The 17,477-nt window shown below is 48.2% G+C and overlaps 8 protein-coding genes across 8 annotated transcripts; 3 read left to right on the forward strand and 5 right to left on the reverse strand.

The window, feature by feature from the left end:
- Window positions 1–302: 302 nt before the first annotated feature.
- BO87DRAFT_339159 (fungal specific transcription factor domain-containing protein) lies at window positions 303–2,432 on the reverse strand (the record flags this gene model as incomplete). Its single annotated transcript, XM_025620612.1, has 4 exons — window positions 303–1,451; window positions 1,504–1,994; window positions 2,045–2,214; window positions 2,353–2,432. 4 exons carry the CDS (start codon window positions 2,430–2,432, stop codon window positions 396–398), a joined length of 1,797 nt encoding a protein of 598 aa, XP_025477671.1. The 3' UTR covers window positions 303–395.
- Window positions 2,433–3,111: 679 nt separating this feature from the next.
- Window positions 3,112–5,568, reverse strand: BO87DRAFT_440896 (Zn(II)2Cys6 transcription factor; the record flags this gene model as incomplete). The annotated part of the gene is made up of 2 exons (XM_025627978.1): window positions 3,112–5,436; window positions 5,491–5,568. 2 exons carry the CDS (start codon window positions 5,566–5,568, stop codon window positions 3,481–3,483), a joined length of 2,034 nt encoding a protein of 677 aa, XP_025477672.1. The 3' UTR covers window positions 3,112–3,480.
- An 830-nt stretch (window positions 5,569–6,398) lies between these two features.
- On the forward strand, window positions 6,399–7,237 carry BO87DRAFT_460848 (uncharacterized protein; the record flags this gene model as incomplete). Its single annotated transcript, XM_025629045.1, has 3 exons — window positions 6,399–6,664; window positions 6,713–6,944; window positions 6,995–7,237. 3 exons carry the CDS (start codon window positions 6,399–6,401, stop codon window positions 7,235–7,237), a joined length of 741 nt encoding a protein of 246 aa, XP_025477673.1.
- A 76-nt stretch (window positions 7,238–7,313) lies between these two features.
- BO87DRAFT_363460 (uncharacterized protein) lies at window positions 7,314–8,213 on the reverse strand (the record flags this gene model as incomplete). Its single annotated transcript, XM_025621687.1, has 1 exon — window positions 7,314–8,213. The coding sequence occupies one exon, from the start codon at window positions 8,211–8,213 to the stop codon at window positions 7,314–7,316; it is 900 nt and encodes a 299-aa protein (XP_025477674.1).
- Window positions 8,214–9,173: 960 nt separating this feature from the next.
- BO87DRAFT_313640 (uncharacterized protein) lies at window positions 9,174–9,649 on the forward strand (the record flags this gene model as incomplete). The annotated part of the gene is made up of 2 exons (XM_025619625.1): window positions 9,174–9,238; window positions 9,301–9,649. The coding sequence occupies 2 exons, from the start codon at window positions 9,174–9,176 to the stop codon at window positions 9,647–9,649; spliced, it is 414 nt and encodes a 137-aa protein (XP_025477675.1).
- Window positions 9,650–9,864: 215 nt separating this feature from the next.
- Window positions 9,865–12,238, reverse strand: BO87DRAFT_313148 (vWA domain-containing protein; the record flags this gene model as incomplete). Its single annotated transcript, XM_025619608.1, has 5 exons — window positions 9,865–10,472; window positions 10,524–11,564; window positions 11,633–11,816; window positions 11,871–12,098; window positions 12,155–12,238. The coding sequence occupies 5 exons, from the start codon at window positions 12,236–12,238 to the stop codon at window positions 9,865–9,867; spliced, it is 2,145 nt and encodes a 714-aa protein (XP_025477676.1).
- A 1,196-nt stretch (window positions 12,239–13,434) lies between these two features.
- Window positions 13,435–14,172, forward strand: BO87DRAFT_378477 (uncharacterized protein). Its single transcript, XM_025623796.1, has one exon. It carries the CDS (start codon window positions 13,843–13,845, stop codon window positions 14,014–14,016), a length of 174 nt encoding a protein of 57 aa, XP_025477677.1. The 5' UTR covers window positions 13,435–13,842; the 3' UTR covers window positions 14,017–14,172.
- BO87DRAFT_378478 (VOC family protein) lies at window positions 14,087–15,035 on the reverse strand. Its single transcript, XM_025623797.1, has 3 exons — window positions 14,718–15,035; window positions 14,402–14,656; window positions 14,087–14,344 (listed from the first exon to the last, which is right to left on the reverse strand). Exons 1-3 carry the CDS (start codon window positions 14,858–14,860, stop codon window positions 14,326–14,328), a joined length of 417 nt encoding a protein of 138 aa, XP_025477678.1. The 5' UTR covers window positions 14,861–15,035; the 3' UTR covers window positions 14,087–14,325.
- Window positions 15,036–17,477: the final 2,442 nt, after the last annotated feature.

Genomic DNA, 17,477 nt, shown 5'->3' on the forward strand with positions numbered 1-17,477 from the left:
GCTGGAATGGCATGGAAATGGTTAAGTCCATGGCGATGGAAGCAGGATCCCCCGTTTGGGATAAGCTCTATGCACGTGACTTATCTCCGCGGACTTAAGGGATCCGACTTATCAACGAGACGCGGTGGTCCTTGATGACTTTGCTTTCCAGTACAATGGTGATAGTAAGATATGCATGGGAATCTCGTCTACAATTGCTAAGCGAAGTAATTCCACCACTTCGTGACTTTCTTACTTGTGCCCGAGCTTTGGTCAAATTACAAGTATATTTGATGTCCCTGCTAAAGTTCCAGTAAATGGGTGCTATCTAAATTATTGCCCGGCGCTCATAATCCATTAATTCATCAAGCAAAGCCTCGCGTCTTCGACGAACTGTCGGTGTCAATAATCGCCCTTTAAGCCTCAATCAATCCAAGAAGGTTCGCGCGTGCTGTCCTGGTCTTCAAAACTGCCATCTCAGCCGTGGGATAAGCCTGCATCAAGTGTAACGCAGCCTCCTCACAAGCATACAGATTTGTCATAGCCTGCCTTCGGACCATGATATCCGAGCCCTGAAGATCCAACAGACTAGCCTCAACAGCGAACATCAGTATAGTGACTGATGCTCCGGGAAGGAACGGAAGTAGTCCAAGATCCTGCAGCTCCGCGAGTACCTTTTTGATTTGCGACGTGGATCCCCTTAGACCTTCCATGTTAGGACGCGCAGTGCTGGTTTGCTGGCTATGCGTTCCTGTGCGGTATATCACAGCCATTGCGGCCAAATATAGCAGGTAGAGAAAAGCTTTGTGTACTAGAAATACTGTTTCGGTCGGATTTCCATCAAAATCGGCGGGAATGTGTGGTGGATGGTAAACTGCGTTGAGTGGAAGGAATTGGATCCAGGAATAGAGGAGCTTCTCACAACTGGGTCTGATGGATGGCGAAATACTGCATTTAGGGGCGAGTGAATAGAAGCTGCTGCGACGTGCTGGGATTGGAACCCATGCCCCTTCGTATAGGTAGTCTAAGATTGCTCCAACACAGTAGGAGAGTTTGACTAGTTCCTTGAAGAGCATGGCAGATTGTTCTTGGCTAGTGTGGGTAAGCATAGGAGAAGCGCTACCTAGGCTCTCATGAATGATTTCATCGTATTCATGAGTTGCATCGCTCATAAGATGAAGGATCGAATCTGGATATATGTTGACTGGCATCCGTGGGGGCCGACGAGATCCAAGCGAGATTGTTCGATCACGGACGTAAAGGCAGCACCACATAGTGGATCTGAAAGAACGGCTATCGCATGTCCAATCTTCATCATGGAGCAGGCCTATTCGTTCCGCAGTGGAGAAGGCGATATCAAGCCAGTAGGACGGCCCTTTGTGGCGTGACATATCTCCATGCCAGAGAGTCATCAGCAAGAGAGCTTGGATTTGGGTATAGGCACATGGTTCGGATTCAAACTCGTAAAGAACCTGCTAGTCGCTTAGTACATATGTAATGTGATGTGTTGTAATCAGTACAGACCTTTGTACGTTCAAATAAAGCTCCCGTTAGCTGTTCCATTTCGTCATTGTCTCGCCGAGCGAAAATACTGCCGGCAAACATGACAGCTTGGTATAGTAGTGGTGAATTGAATTGAGCATCATCCCCAACTATGACTTTTGAGAGAAAATCCCCGAGATCAAGAATTGGTAAGAGCGGATGAACATATTTGACATACGCCGCCAATAGCTCGTTGCGCAAGGCTGGTGGCAAGAGCTGCAGAGCTCCTTTGCTAAGCAAATACTCACTGTCCTCAGGGGAGACCGCTGGGAGTCGACTTCGAAATTTCCGGTCCGGTCTTGTAACATTTCCCTTGCTCGGAGCCAAATAGGATACTGGCTGCTCGAGAAGTCCCTCAATATCTGAGAGAAGGTTGTCAAGAGGATAGGTAGACAGGACATCAGGCTTGATGGCGATGTGTGGTTGGCCTGATATAGCTTTGGTCCCTGAAACCAATAACTGGGAGAGAGATTCTATAAAGACTGGTGAGTAAGTGCGGCAGACAGTACAACTTGTTACATACCACCGTCGAAGAGACCATTGCTCTCCAAATCATCCACACTGCAGGGACTCTCTGTGTGGGGAATGGAAATACCAGCATGGGTCCCACTAGAGTCCGAGCATGGCGAAGACGAGGCATTAGTGTCAGGAGAGGACGCCGTGTTCGGACTAGTTGAAGACCTTCTGAGTGCCCTATAACATACAATTGTCAGAAGCCTTACTCTAGCGCCAACATTATTCCATTGTATACAAAGAGCAGCTAATGACTCTTGGCTACCAATACGCACGGAAAGCTAGACAGAAAATACCTTCGTGATTTCGTGTAGACACACTTCAGGTTTCTCAAGTTGCATCTGCGACACACAGTCGCTCCTCGTGTTAACTCGCATCGCACCTTTGAGCTCCGACATGCAAGGCAAGCGAGTAGAGGCCGCTGTGTTACACGACTACAGACCTGAGATCGAGGGCAACTCTCCATGTCGGATAATATTTCCTGAATCGCTCCACTGAAACTTGACCAAGAATTTGCGGTCGAGACAGGCCAGTCGACGGGTGCAAGAAGTAAATATGGAATAACAATCGCATCCCTTTCATGACCAAGTTCCTGACCTGGCCCAAGATTGAGCCACCGGACATGTGCAGGAAGCTCATCTTTTCCGGCGGCAATTGGGTCTTCTCCACCAGGATCCACATTCTCACCAGCTCAACGCCGCGGAACATCAAGGGTCACAAATGATTTGTCAATCCAGTGGTGTGCCGGACGATCGGCCTGCCAAGTGCGTAGCCTATCTAGTCTAGACTGAGCTTCTCGACTTTCCCCCGCTCCAGCTTTTTGTGAATTTCGAAGATCATCATCGTTAAACCAAGGCGCGGTGCTGTACACACAAAACAGTGGCAATGTATGTATTTGGGATCCATTGAGCCTAAAGAAACCATCCTTTTAGCACATTGGTCGAGCGAGATTGTCTCATGCGTCTTCTAAGTAGTCGAATGGCTGTTGTGAAATAGAAACTTGACGATGCGGAGTCCGAGCATTCCGGGCTCAGGAGTTTTGGTGGTCACCACCGTTATCTCCACCGGAAAGATAGACACCGGAACTATCACACCAACCCATGGATCCCGTGACCCCTATTATCCGGCGGCTTGCCACATACCAATGAACTCCGCGGACATTGTTGCTACTGTGGCCATAAGCATTCTGTGTGGCTACATGTGAGCATACTAAATAGCATTTCAACTATCGCGATGCTTGCCCTTCGACCTTCCTCTCTAGACTTTAGCTTGGCCCTAGGATATATCAACGAGCTACAAGGGTGTACTGATCACGTTGACTCCCTTCCGCTCCTTTGACTAGGGAAATGTTCGGCCCCAGTTCCACGTACTGTTTTGATCATCAGGGACCAAGTTAAACATGGCTATGCACGAGGTCAGTCAAGATCCGAATTGTGTCTTGGGAGATCAAGGGCCATTACATTCTCCAAATGCACCAAATGTATCGTCCAGCTGTTGAAAGGCCTGGGCAGGGAGAAAATCATATGGTCCCATTACGGCAGGGGGGGCATTGTAGTCTGTGTCCCAGGAACCTTGGACAGGGTCTACAGCGGCCTGCGCTGCGGGTCCGTGAATTGTCCTGGAGCGCCCTGCACTCAAGGAGTCATTCGAGGGGCCGTCAACCCCAGAACCAGTTAATCGCGTATCCGAAGGGCAATTTGTTTCGATATTATCAGCCAAGGCATGTGTTATCTCGCGCTGAGTGGTAACTTTCAGCAGCTCCGTCAGAAGCTGTTCAGTTTGCCTTGCTATTCGATCGTGGCTCTTGAGACTTCGACTAGCGCGAATTATTCTTACCACCCCATCCTTTGCCTCGTGAGCGGTGGCCGTTAAAGGTTTCACAGTTGGAGGTATGCAGAGTATCACACCAGCAGTAAATTTTGTCATGGATACAACTGCTATAGCGAAGTGATTCTTTAATGTGTGAACTGGCACGCGGGATATGCGAAGGGCAGCAGCTGTGGCTCGGTCTAGCGCCCTATGCATCGCATCCATGATCCCCCGCGAAGATGTTAGCCTGTTGATTCTTCGCTCCAACAGCGGTCTATTTGCTTGTATGACCATGCCATCGTACGTCAATTGAAGAACAGCAGCCTGTAGATAGATTGTCTCCACCTGCTGCCTTTCTTGAGGCGGAAGTGTTTGCAGCTGCCCTTCAACGGTCTCCCAGCGACCATCTGCTTTCCAATAGTCAAAGTCATATAATTTCGGGACGGCTTTCCACCAGTCAGTGAGAAGAGCGTTCGACTCCTCGGTAATACGAATGATAGCTTCCAAGTTCTGTTCCTCTATTCCAGATGTCAGGTCAAGCCGACGGAAGCGGATAAGAATTTCGCGAGCGATCGCGTACACATCTGTCTTTAAGACGTGAAATGGGGCGCGCGACGTTATTCCGTCGCTATTCTCCACTGATAGATTACTTAGGAGGGAGTGGTCAAAGACCAGGTCGTCGACGAGCTGTAGATGACGAACGTTGGCCGAAGGCAGAGAAGCAGGGCGCCCATAGAGAATCGAGCAAAATGTATCCGAAATGATGATCTGGTTCCAGCAACGAGAGCGTGTCTCATTAGCGATAGAAGGCAGCGACGATGTGCTTGTTTCTTGAAGATTGAGAGCATATGCAGCTCTGAAAGCCATGCCACACGTGGTCCAGGCCATATTTGGAGAGCTGTGGAACATGTAATAGCAACAGAGTAGAAGACAGAGTTGCACCCCTTCTATACGGCGGTCCTCCAAGATGTCAAGCACACGGGAACGAATCTCTGTCAGCAATTTGCTCAGCAAATCCTGGGCATCAATTGAGTGCCTGGATAGAAGAATATGACCAGGCCAATCTGCGTCAGGGAGGACTGATTGTAAGCTGATGACAGCGACAGCAAGCACCGTCATGACCGCACCAAGATCCCGGCGTTGCCATTGATGCTGAGATATGATTGGCTGGGCCATTTCTCTAAATGACGGCTCGTGGAGTACCAAAATAAACCACTGCATTCGATCAAAGTAGGCGTTGATCAATGCAAGCATCACAGTCGTTGGGGGCATGGGTGTCTCTTTCAGACCCCATAGTGAGTTCTCAGCACCCACCATGCCAACATCACCCGGCACAGCAGCTTCAGTCAAGGTCCGGCCTGTCTCCTCCTCGTTATAAACCTGCCTGGCGAAACCAATCGCCGAAGTACCAGTTGCATATTGTTGAAGGTCCTCGGACGCTCTTCTCGGTAAGACCTGCGGTGTATCAGATCCGGCGGAAGCCGCTGGGGTGGCCGGTGCCTGATATTCAGAAACACGACGACGTGATGTAGTGGTTGTCTCGCATTTGTGACCAGCACGAGTGCATAGTACACACGGACGAACTGAGTCACACTAGAAAAGATAAGAATCGCTCACAGCTGCTTATGTCCAAATGTGGGAGCCTACCTTGAGCTTCTGTCGACGACAACGGTCGCAAGCCTTGGATATTCGCGACCGAGTCGACCGCCTGGAAGCTTTCTGCATGTAGCAATTAGAGCGATGGCTAAAGGATACGTCAGAAGCGAGGAGATCAATATCTGAGATTCCTGGGCTGTATTGATTAGAATCCGGGGTAGTGGAGAGAAAGTGATTGTGTTTGCCGGTGGAAAACAACCAGAATGTGCGGGGAAGAACGAAGCCGCCAAGGAACCTGCGGCTGGGCCGCCACGTGCGGGGAGTCAGGCTGTAAGGCCATAAGGCTACAAGGCATCCACTCGGGAAAGGGTTGCGACCGTCAAACAAATCATCAACATTCAATATTGTTAACAAACAATTGACCTTCTTTTGCAAAGGCTTATCTGTCTGGATTGGATCCACCTCACCATCTATATGCTGTGGGTGCTTCGCCCCTTCAACAAAACAACGGCGTGTGAGCAATGTTGCTATTTCAGTCATTCGCGACATTGTACAAACTGGTCTAGCAGTGAAAGACTGCTCAGCCTGCCCATCACTTGTTGATCAGCCAGCTACCCAACCCAGCGACAACGAAAAGAAGAGATTTCTCATTCTCCAGGACGCCGTCGACCGGCTAGTGATCTAAGCGATATGTGTGGTGGATATCGTTTTGGCCCCAGCAGCGATGATCACTGGAGCCACTAGAACGTGGCTGTCCTGCCGCGCCTCCTCGGTTTCGGTTTCGCTGCTTAATTGACATAGGGCTATGTCACATGAGATATCCTAGTAGGAATATTGTAGTTATAAAGGATGGTAGGGCCCTATGCTTGAGGATTACGAACCATCTCTATTGCAACAGTTTTTCAACTATACACTTCATTGTTCTATCCGCTATTTACTCCGACGCTACATCATACACAATGTCCGCAACTGAACACCTCGATGCAGCCAACTTGGCCGTCTATGCTCTCTTCTCTCTCCCAGTAATCTACTGCCTTGTCGTGCATGGCAAACATGGCCTCGTCGGCTGGGCTTACGTTCTCGCCATGTGTGGTCTGCGTATAGCCGGCAGCGCAATGTCCCTCAACGCTATTCACCACGACAAAGTCAACACAACAGCTGCGATCCTCAACGGCATTGGTCTATCCCCTCTTCTTATGGCTGCCATGGGCCTGCTCCATGAAGCGTATGTATCTTGCTCGAGAATTTTATTTCGCAACTGACCACCTTACAGAAACCACTCCATCCACCGCTTTCTCCCTTCTTTCCTAAACCTCTGGGGATTCCTCATCACACACATGGTTGTCGCAGGCGGAATTGGTCTTGCTGCAGCTAGCAGTGGAAACGAGACACTTCTTCGTGTGGGGATGGTTATCTTTGCGACGGGATGGACCTTGGTGGCTGTTCTGATTTGGTTCTCGTATGGGGTTAATGCCCATTCCCGTCGACTGGGAGAAGAGAGACAGGTTAGTATCTCTCCATTCTTGTATTAAGATCAAGTCACTAACAGTCACAGCTTCTCTCCGCTATCACTGTCGCCATGCCTTTGATCGGTGTTCGCATCATCTACGCCATTGTAACCGCATTCACCAGTTCCAATCTCAAGGGTGGCAGTCTGGCCGTGCGGGTCATCTTCGGTACCATCCCGGAGTACCTCGTCATGCTCATCTATGTGGGAGTTGGTATCGTCACTCGCAACCTGGCACGCAGTCGAGTCGAATACATCCAGCCGAAGAACCAGGCCGAAGTGCCCGTCTGATCCCTCCAACGACTCGTTTACGATCCTTAATCTATATAGACTACCTAGATATAATTTGCCCATCCCATTATCGTAATCATAACACTACCTCATTATTAACATCCACCACCCCCATAACTACCCCCACCGGCCATCTCATTACTTCCCTCCACATCTCCGGCAAAATAGACTCAATCCCACGAACCTCCATCTCCGGAATCCCCCTCAACCACCACACCCCCTCAGCACCCTTGACCAACGCAAACAAATACGCCAGAATAACCAACGCCCTAGGCCTCCGCTCACTCACCAGCCCCAGAAACTCCTCGGAAACCATACTGGGAAACGACGAAAACCTCTTCCGGATATCGTACCCAGACTCCCCCATCCTAACCGCCATCAGCAACCCCTCCAAATACCCAACACACTGCACATATACCCCCATCACCTCTTCTTCCTCCTCATTACCAGGGAAAACATCTACCAAGAACCTCAACTCCCCACTACTCCCCTTAGGCCCTCCATCCTGCACCTCCACATCCCCCCGATGCACAACCGGCCTGGCAACCAACAACGGCGCAATTCGCGCCCTCTCCTCCACAAGCCGATAATACACCATGGACACGACCGTCCTCACACCCCGGGCCATATTCAGCCACAGGTTTGGAGGCTCGTACTCACCCCCTCCACCATCCATCCTGCACGCAAGCGTATACAACGAGATCAAGATCGCATTCATGCACAACGTCTCCGTAACACCCGCCCCCGGGGAAGACACCGCCAACATCGCCGTCTCAGCCCTATGACCCCCAACCGCCTGGGCAATAAACCCGCCCTGAACACGTCTCAACTCCTCCGCTTCATGGGGCACAAGCCGTGCGCGATGCGCCGCAGCCACAGCCAGCAAAGTGGACAGAAGGGGCTGGTACTCAAAGGCCATTTCGGGGACTGATAGTTCCCACATTTCGCGCACGGAGGGGATCTGTGCGGTGCCCATTGTGTGTGAGGTGGAGGTGATGTAGAGGTGGAGCAGGCGGAGGGAGATTGTGTTTAGGGGGGTTAGGTGGGGGGCTTGCAGGTTGGAGGAGTATGGTGAGGGGGTGGGGATGGGAAGGGTTAGGGATGTGGATGTAGATGTGGGTGAGGATAGGAGGGCTGTGGTGGTGGTAGTGCTGGCTGTGCTTGTGCTTCTATTGCTGGAATTATCCTCTCGGTAAGTATACATGCGCGGCTCGAGAGGCGCATATTCACAGGGGAGGTTGTGACGATTGCAGTGCTGGCATTTGGGGCGGGTTTCGCTGCACTGTTTGTTTTTTGCAAGAGGGTCCACATTAACGCAGTGCTTCGGTTAGGTACCGAGTCGTTATGGAAAATTGATCCTTTCGGTGGGGTGGAAAAGGGGGGATTGATTAATTTACCTTGACTTTTCTAGCTTTGCACCGCCGACATCCGCGGGTGGATTTGCGGTGGTTGAGTCGTGGGGGCATGGCTAGTAGTTTGACTGACTCGGTTAGAGGTCCAGCACAGGTGCAGATGTGCTGTGCAGGTGCAGGGGCAATTTCGGATTCGGGTATGTAGCTAGGAAAGAGGTGTTTGCAGGAATAGGGACCAAGGGGGTATCAAAGCTTGACTTATCTTAGCTTATCTTTAGTGAACTGGGCTGTGTCAAGCTGTGAAGTGTCCACTCTGTTTCCACTAATGAGCCGCAGTTTGGGGGCGGATTCGGATCCTTCAACTTGTAGGGTTAGTGTTAGTATCACCGCTTCGGGTAGAGATCGCCATGTGTTTGGGAGATAAAGAGTGAATGTTTTCCCAAGAAGATGGGATTTTTCATCATCAACAACATCGTCAAGCTTTCAATTGCATTCAAAACTATCTTTCTGACTTTCAAGTGTTCATCACCTTCATCGCAATCCATAACTCCTCTTTTCTACCGATAAATCAATCAATAATCACAATGGGTCTCATCAAAACTGGTATCCAACTCGCCGGTGCTTACGGCCTCCTCAAGGCCGGATCCAAGTATGTAACACTCATGCATCATTGCGGGTCGTCAGATCTTTATACTAATACTCCGTCCCTAGGGCTGCCAATGAATTCCAAGACAAGAAGCAATCCAACCAAAACCAGAACCAGAATCATCAATGCACCTGCTGCCATCACCATCAGCAACCTCCCCATCCTCAGCAATTCCCTCCCCACCAACAAGCTCCCCTCCAACAAGTCCCCCACCACGAGTACGGATACAACAACAACACCCAGATGTACCCTCCCCAGGGTGGACCTCAGTACACGAACAATGGACTCCACTATGCCAACCCCGGGCCGCAATATCAGCATCTTCCCGTCCACTACCACGAGGGGCACGCGCCGGTACAGCGGCCCGAGCAGCAGCAGCCGCAGCAGGCTCATCAGCATCCTGAGTGGCGCTAGAGAGAAGCTTCAGAGTGGAGTTTGGTTTGGGGGCTTTTGTGTTTACCTTTTGGTGGAGCGGGTTACGGGCATGGTTCTATTGAGCGAGATGTTGTTTGGATTCCCCTGTATTCACGCATTATAGACTATGATTGCATGTAATTAAATATAGAGAGCGCTATTCATTAAACATAAGTTGTACGATCACTTTCTCCCAGTAAAGATGGATGTCGAATTTACTCTTGGTACACTGGTGGCTCTGCACTTGCTGGCCAGTGCTCCAGTCGCTCAAACTCCGCCATCGGTACATCATACCCCAGGTGCCGCTTCAGTAGTTCATGCGTGACATAACGCTCCGGCGCATTGCCCTGTGCATCCACAAATGAGACATGTGGATTCACTTCGCTGATCCTTTGCAGCTCGTTAGCGTGCCGGTGGTGGTGCGGACACCCGTCCACTCCAATCAGAAAGATGGTGACATGGACCCAAGAGAGACCCAGCAGATCAAGTTCAAACTCATCCATGTCTGTTGCTTCGCCATCAAGTAAAAGTAGCAATCTCAGCATTGGTGTTCGCGGGCCTGCTTGCCAGCCATAGACAGGGTGGTAGGTAGCGGATTCTGAATGTCTCTGGAAATGCAGATCCTTGATTTTCTGCCATCCGGTCATGACGCGTGTTCCTCCCCCTAACTTGACATTTCTCCACATATCGTTGAAGTTCGAGTGGTTGATAAACCCAATATAATCAGCCTTGTTAGCAAAGGTAACGAGCTGGTAGCCATGAAGATTCTGGTCATGGATGGACATTGCATCCGTGAATCGGCGGATGATTGCTTTGGCAACATCTATGATACTAAGTCAGATAGTGTGATTGCTGAAGATAGGGACCCACGTACCCTTGTTCTTAGGTTGATTAGAACGAGCGAACCCAGTGACTAGGTATTGAGTGTAAAGTGGTCGAAGAGGGTCAAAGTCCATTGATCCAGACACATCCAGTAAGATCATCGTATTATCAGTAGCTGTTTCGGGGAGGTCAAATGGTGTGAATGGAGGCGGCATCACCTGCAGGGAGTAACTCTCTGGCAAACGCTGAAGGCGGAAGGTATCATCCATGGAGTAGTAAGCCGGGGGTGGCTCAACGGCTGTGGCCATTCTCGCACGAGCCATCTCCAGAGCGGATATCATGTCTGGCTTCATGCGAGGTCCCGTGTTTCCCTCACGATGGTTCAGGACCCAATAGAGCCGCTCCTCAGCCGTATTCTCGTACCCTCTCCAAGCCGGAGTAATGCCTCTCCACCCAGAAAGTCCCTCGATGCGAAACTTCAAGGGGTTCGAAGCACGAGTTGCCCAGGCTATTGGGATGGGCTCAAAGTATCCTGCTCGAAGCAGATGCAAATACTGAATCGGGCGTTTGGCTCGTAACTCGGCGATTTTCTGCTTCATGCCAACCTTTTCTTGGTAGGCGGCTACGATTTTTCGCCACTCTAAGTCTGGCCAACGACCGTTTTCCTCCTCCAGAATTTCCCGTCGGAGCTTTCGGGCGCGAGCAAACATTTCTTCTGTTTTGGAGCTTGATTTGTTCAATGACGAGATGGACAGAGCCCGCCTAAAATTCGATAACTTGGACGATTTCAATGGCCCTATGCTGCTTGCTGCGGGAGCACTTTTGTTTTCCACGGGGCTTGAGGTAGCGGAGGCGTTATCCGGTTCATCTAATACCCAGATGTCGCATTGTGGCTCCATAGCATCGATTGTGGCCTGTGACTTGCTGTTCAATGTCACATTCAGGGCAATGGTCTGCCGAACGGAGTTGGTGTATCGTGTTGCATCTGGACGTTGTAAAGTTGTGTATGCAATACCATACGCTGAGGGGATCCGGATATAGGGATTACTTGAGAATACAGACGACTGGTAACAATCGTGATAAGCCTTCTCTCCTATTCTCCGCCATAGCCAGAGCATTAGTCCTTGCGGTATCTTTGAACCCAAGGGTGACGGTACGAACCGGGATACATCACTGCTTTGGACCACATCTCCTGCACATCGAGGCGTGCAACTTTCCTGCGCCGGTATTGATGAATTTCGCACGTACAGGCCATGAACTCACTGGCCTCATGTTCCGGCTCAATGTCGGTGTTGTAGATTTGGCACTTTATTTGGATGTCCAAGAGCATGTTCTGCATTTCTTGCTAAATGACCGATGATGTTAGATGAGTCGCACATGTGCTGACGTCGAGGCGTACCTCATCCCGAGCTCGAACATCCCCAGCTTCGGTGACAACATTCTTGTGAGGAGCACGTTCTGCTCCGTTCACGGAGCTAATGTGCAATTCATATGATGGGGGTAATGCTCGCATGTCAGCATGATCGCTTTGGAGCCTCGACTCGGACCTGCCAGCAGCGGCGACATTTGAGTATCTATGCGGGTTCTCGTAAAACCGATCAAGGGCCTCATCGAAAGAGCTCGCTTCCTTTGGTGTGCAAAGTTAGTCCCATGACCAATTTTTTGGCTGCTTGTGTTGTATACCTGCAAGAAAATAAGAGCCTTCCCTTCAGTAGCCTCTGGGGCGATGGAGATGAACTTGGCGATATCGTCTGTTGATGGCAACATGGTGACGGTACCAAGGGGTACGTTGAGGTGTTCGAACGATAGCTGTAGGCATGGGTGAGGAAGACTAATAGTAGCCCAATTTCCCCTCCTGTCAGCCTCAGCGTGCGGTATTTATCTCTGCTGATGGAGGGTTATCATGGATAGGTAAAGGCTCGGAATGCGGAGATGGCCCGGGCGCCACTGGCCTCGGCACCGCAGATTGGCTGGTGCATTGAGGTTTATCGTGACTAAAATGGCGCTATATTCGCCAAGTGAGCTTGCGTGAGATATTAGACTCGACGAATCAATTAGAGTTCGCTATCTTTGCGAACTCCAATTAGCGTTGGGGGATTGATGAGACTGTCGAATTGTCGCTAGGTATGCTCAATGAACCGTGGTACCTTCTTGAGTATGAAATTAGAAGCGCTTTCGCTGCTTGAGTCGCACGAGAACCAGAAGATCGCTGCAGCGACACCTAATCAGCACACTTTAATTCCCGTGGTTTATCCAATGATATATCGTAGATCCCTCGGTCAGTGACACATCCATGTGAAGAGACAGATGACGCGGAAAAATGATTGCATGGGGTGATAAGAAACGGAAGACGGGAAGGAATAGCGGCGGCATCCACGTGCTGCAAGTGATCACTTGACAGACGGGGGTTTTCTCCATTATCACATCAGCGAGAAATGATGGGGAATCTTCGATCTTAACGAAACCAAATCGCCGATTGTCTTGAGAAGTGCTAGTAGTAATACCTATCAACTCGGGATCATGGTAGTAGCGAGTATCATTCCGGGGTCTCCAGCAATATCTAAATTGATATATAAATACCTGTAGTAGTATCTGTGGCATTCAGGGATTTTCTGCATGAGATGGTTCAAGACTGCAGATGACGGTAAAAGGATTATGTGTGAACCGACCACTCACTACTTTAATCAAGTTCAATTGAATTAGAATGCCAATCGAACTCCATCATGATATGTGCAAAGCCATGGGAGGGCTGGTCGCAACCCAGGGCAGGTGATTGACAGCCTGAGGCAGCAAGTGCAAACCCAACAAAACACGTGCCATGAACTAACCAATCAGGGAACGGCAAACAGACCAGTCACGGTCCAGACCCGGGCGGGCTTAGCGTGTCAAAGCGGCCTCCCCTAAGAAAAAAATAAAGAGGCAAAAAAAAAGGGACGCCGATATAAATCTGAAAATTTCCCCCTCCTTGACAATCTTCCCCACATCATAACACCGATCTCTATCTTACTCTACTCCTTTTTACTAACCACCACATTCATCATGGGAAACGTAAGCCTCTCGCTGTTACTGACTCTACGCGAAGTCCTTCCTCCTAGAGTGAAGCGACCAGCGACTTGATCGCGCCTTATCAGACTTAACATGAGAATCATCCACAGGGAGCCAAAGCCGCCACCAAGCGCGAGCGCAACGCCAAGGACACCAAGGCTGGCGGCAAGTCGCAGTTGAAGACCGTATGTATCCTCTATTTGTTGCTTTTATTGATTGTTTGAATCTTGAAGAAGGGGATAGCTTTTGTAGGGTGGTGTCACGATCTGTGCAGAGAGAGAGAAATGTATAGGTGTGGAAGTGAAAGGGGAAATCTCCCGACGATCATGCTTACGCAGGGACTACAGAACGAAGCTGCAAAGGATATCATCTGCATGACTTGCAGGTCGACTTTCCTTAAGACTACTCGTGCTCCGGCCTTGACTGAACATGCTGCCAACAAGCACAACAAGACCCTGCAGGACTGCTTCCCCGGCTTCGTGGAGGCGCCTAAGAAATGATGGGAGGGACTGAGATTGAACGGACTGAAAAATTGTTACGAAGCCATGTGTGTACCTGACTTAGCCTATTAAAGTGGCATTTTAAGCGATGTTCATCATCCTGCTAGTTACAGTAAGATTTTGATGTGAAAACTACATTCAAATGGAACAAAGAAAGGGAAATTGTCAACAATTTCAAATGTATGCACAATAGCGGGCTGTAACTTAATACATCACATGACTAAGCAAACGCATGTGCATAAATCCCCAGGCTGTCAGCAGCTAATACACCTCTGCTCCTACTGCTAGGAAATATCAGCCCTCTCCATCTCAGCAGTAGTTTGATATTCTACCATCATTAGTAGTCAAGTTTAGCGGAGTCATGATATAGAAATTGAATACGTACTCAATCAAGTTGCCATCCGGATCGCGCACATAAACGCTCCGGATCTTCCCCACCGCACCCGTGCGTTCCACGACTTTGTTACCTTCGAGGACGTCGAACTTAGCTTCCTCGAGTGCTTTCAGAACATTCTCCACTTTAGTGTCCGTCAGAAAGCAGAGGTCTGCGCTTCCTGGCATGACATTCTGGGCTTTAGGTTCGAATTCCTTCCCGCTCTCGTGCAGGTTGATTTTCTGGGACCCGAAGAGAAGGGCATGTCTGAAGAATGAGATTTATCAGGGTGACTGAAGAAAGGAAAGACCAGGGATTTGAGGTTTACCGTTGAATGTCTGGACTGCTAGGTGAAGAGAAGACTTCATGTTTCATCCCCAGGTGGCTTGTATAGAATGCGACGGAGGCGGGGATGGACCGGACTGTCAAGACCAGGTGGTCTAAAGACTTGATAACAAACTTGGCGGCCATAGTGTTGTAGATGGTACAATTTTCGTTTCAAGAGAACTTGGAGATATGATACATCTGGGATGACTGGACACGTCAGATGAGTAGTGACTGCTGCGCGGGGTGTCGCAATTTTCGCCGAGCCTTATGCTCGGCGAGTTATTTCAAGCGCCGAAGGCAACATCATGGTATAGCTGTGGTGCCTCGGCTCGTATGGATCCAGCTCTTCGAAGTGTATGACGAGGATTTGTGATGTATATTGAACTGCTTGACGTGTCGATCAGGTCTTTCATGACTCGCAGAAGATGCAGTCACACAGCGACTTCTACTGCATCATATCGAGTTACGTTTGGCAGCGTATCTTGACACGAGCCGACATGATTATTGCCGTCTACATGTTGAATATCTGATAAAATGGGGTTAGACCTGAACATTTGCTGCTAATCAATCTATTTGATTGGTGTGCAGGTCAAGTCGTTTTTATATTACTCTGCATTCTCCCGGGCGGACCTCTGTATGTATACGGGTAAGCATCGAACAACAGAGATCAATAGGAGGAAAAGAGGGTTGATATCAAATCGACCGTCGTCAACCGAAATCGTGGTTGTGTTGTGTGTGGCGAGCGGAAACTAATCACAGCCTGATAGCAGTTCCGCCGGCGGGTGATCCCGAAAACACCCCAAGGACTCTAGAAAACTCTGTAAGAAACAGAAATAAAGCTGGTTTTTTACTAGTAAGAAAGGGACAAGCAACACGGGTATAAACTAAGAATATAATTATTCTGGGTTTCGAGTTCCTGTCCCTTGAGTATAGAAAAATAAGAATTATAATCTAAGTAATAGAAAGCCTGATTAATAATTTAAAGAATATTATTCAGTACTAAAGTATAATTATTGAATTAATTTAATAAGAGCTACAGTAACTTCAGAATAAATAGTAAATTCTCTAAAATCAGAATCTCCAGCTAATTAAGGAAGTTCATGGATTCAAATCTATTATCAAAGATATATTTAGAATATACAGAAACCTCAGGATTGACCACTAATCTATTCTGAATAGTATATAATATAATATATAGAGAATAATATATATAAGAATACTTTCTTATATATTTAATTAATTCTGTTCTTTGTGCTTAATAAGTTAATACAACTATCTTTAAGTAACTATATATTTAAAAGCTTAGTTACAGAATACTTGTCTATATTTACTTATAAATAGCTGTGCAGTATTATTTAGTCTTACTTCTCTTCTCTTATCTATGACTGAGTTGTCTTTCAGATAATTATTAGTTGATATCTCCTCGACATAGTTCAACGGTACGTATACCAACGGGGCTAAGCTAACTGGGACAGGGAAGCGATCCTAGGGTTTGACATTAACCTACCCTGGCCGTTAACCACTCTATACACAGCCAAGTTTATAGTAATCTTCTATACTGTCAGCCTGGTTCTTTATATAATTTAAAAAAGATAAAGCTAGTTAGATAAAGTAGAATATTCTGTAATTTATTTTAAGCAACAGTATGTCAGCACTGTTAGTAATTTATAATCTGTTTAATAAATCCAGCCAGTGAATTATCTGAGCCATACTGCAGGCAGTCTTTGAAATAAAAATATAAGGAATCCTAATTCACCTCCAATAGGTCCCAGGGCATTGTAATAATCCTGGAAATAATAAGGCTGACTGGCTGGTAAAGAAAATAATAGATCTGAGTAAAATGTATCTCTTCCAGCCCTTTCTCTCGCGGGAAAAGGGCTTTATCCGGAAGAGAATGTGATAGAACGGATCAGTGAACCGGCTGACCGCAGCCAAAGGCATCGGAATGACGTATTATAAGGGTCATCAGGGTCGTGAGGTCATCGACAGTGATTCTCGAGCGTTCCGTTCAGTAAATAGTAGTGATTCTCATCGATCTACTACTGATCCCTAAGGGATAAGTCTACTCCGTGGATATAGGCTACCTTGTCGTTATTCTACGAATCTATAGTGTTTCGTGGCAGATTCCTTACCTGGTCGACAGGCTTTCTACCCTGACAAGTAGATCCTATCACAGAGAATCCTGAATAAGTAGAAGGATGAGTGGGTTAAGTCTCTAAAAAAAGGATATCTTTGCCAGATCAATAAAATTCTACCAGTAATCCGTACCCGGAGACTGTACAGATTACTCTCATAGAACTGAGCATATCTACTTATACAACTTCGGATGGGTTACTCTTGGTTGGTAATATACCAGAAATAACATGGGTTCCAGAACAATAACAGATATGTTTGTGGAGCTCGTGAGATGGTAGTCTATATACTAATAGACTGTCCAAAACTCAGATACCTGTGATAATAACTGCGGAGGAAGATTAGAGCTGCGTTTAGCAGTATTTTAAATATACTAGAAGGGCAATAAGATAAGAAAGATAAGACATAAGATACTGAATAAGACCACGGCATCCTCAGGGCTGTACTGGACTTTGCAGAAGTATCCCAGAGGTTTTAAAATCACGCGCCACGGGGGCCGCAGAACAAAACACTAGGTGACTAGACCAATATAGGCCTTGACGAGGCTCCAAATTCGTCTGGAAAATAGTGGTTCAATGTATTTAAAGGAATATACAGAGATAGGTAGATAGGGAGATCCTGTATATCG

Source organism: Aspergillus neoniger (genome assembly GCF_003184625.1).
Source record: "Aspergillus neoniger CBS 115656 unplaced genomic scaffold BO87scaffold_25, whole genome shotgun sequence".
NCBI classification, from domain to species: Eukaryota; Fungi; Ascomycota; class Eurotiomycetes; order Eurotiales; family Aspergillaceae; genus Aspergillus; species Aspergillus neoniger.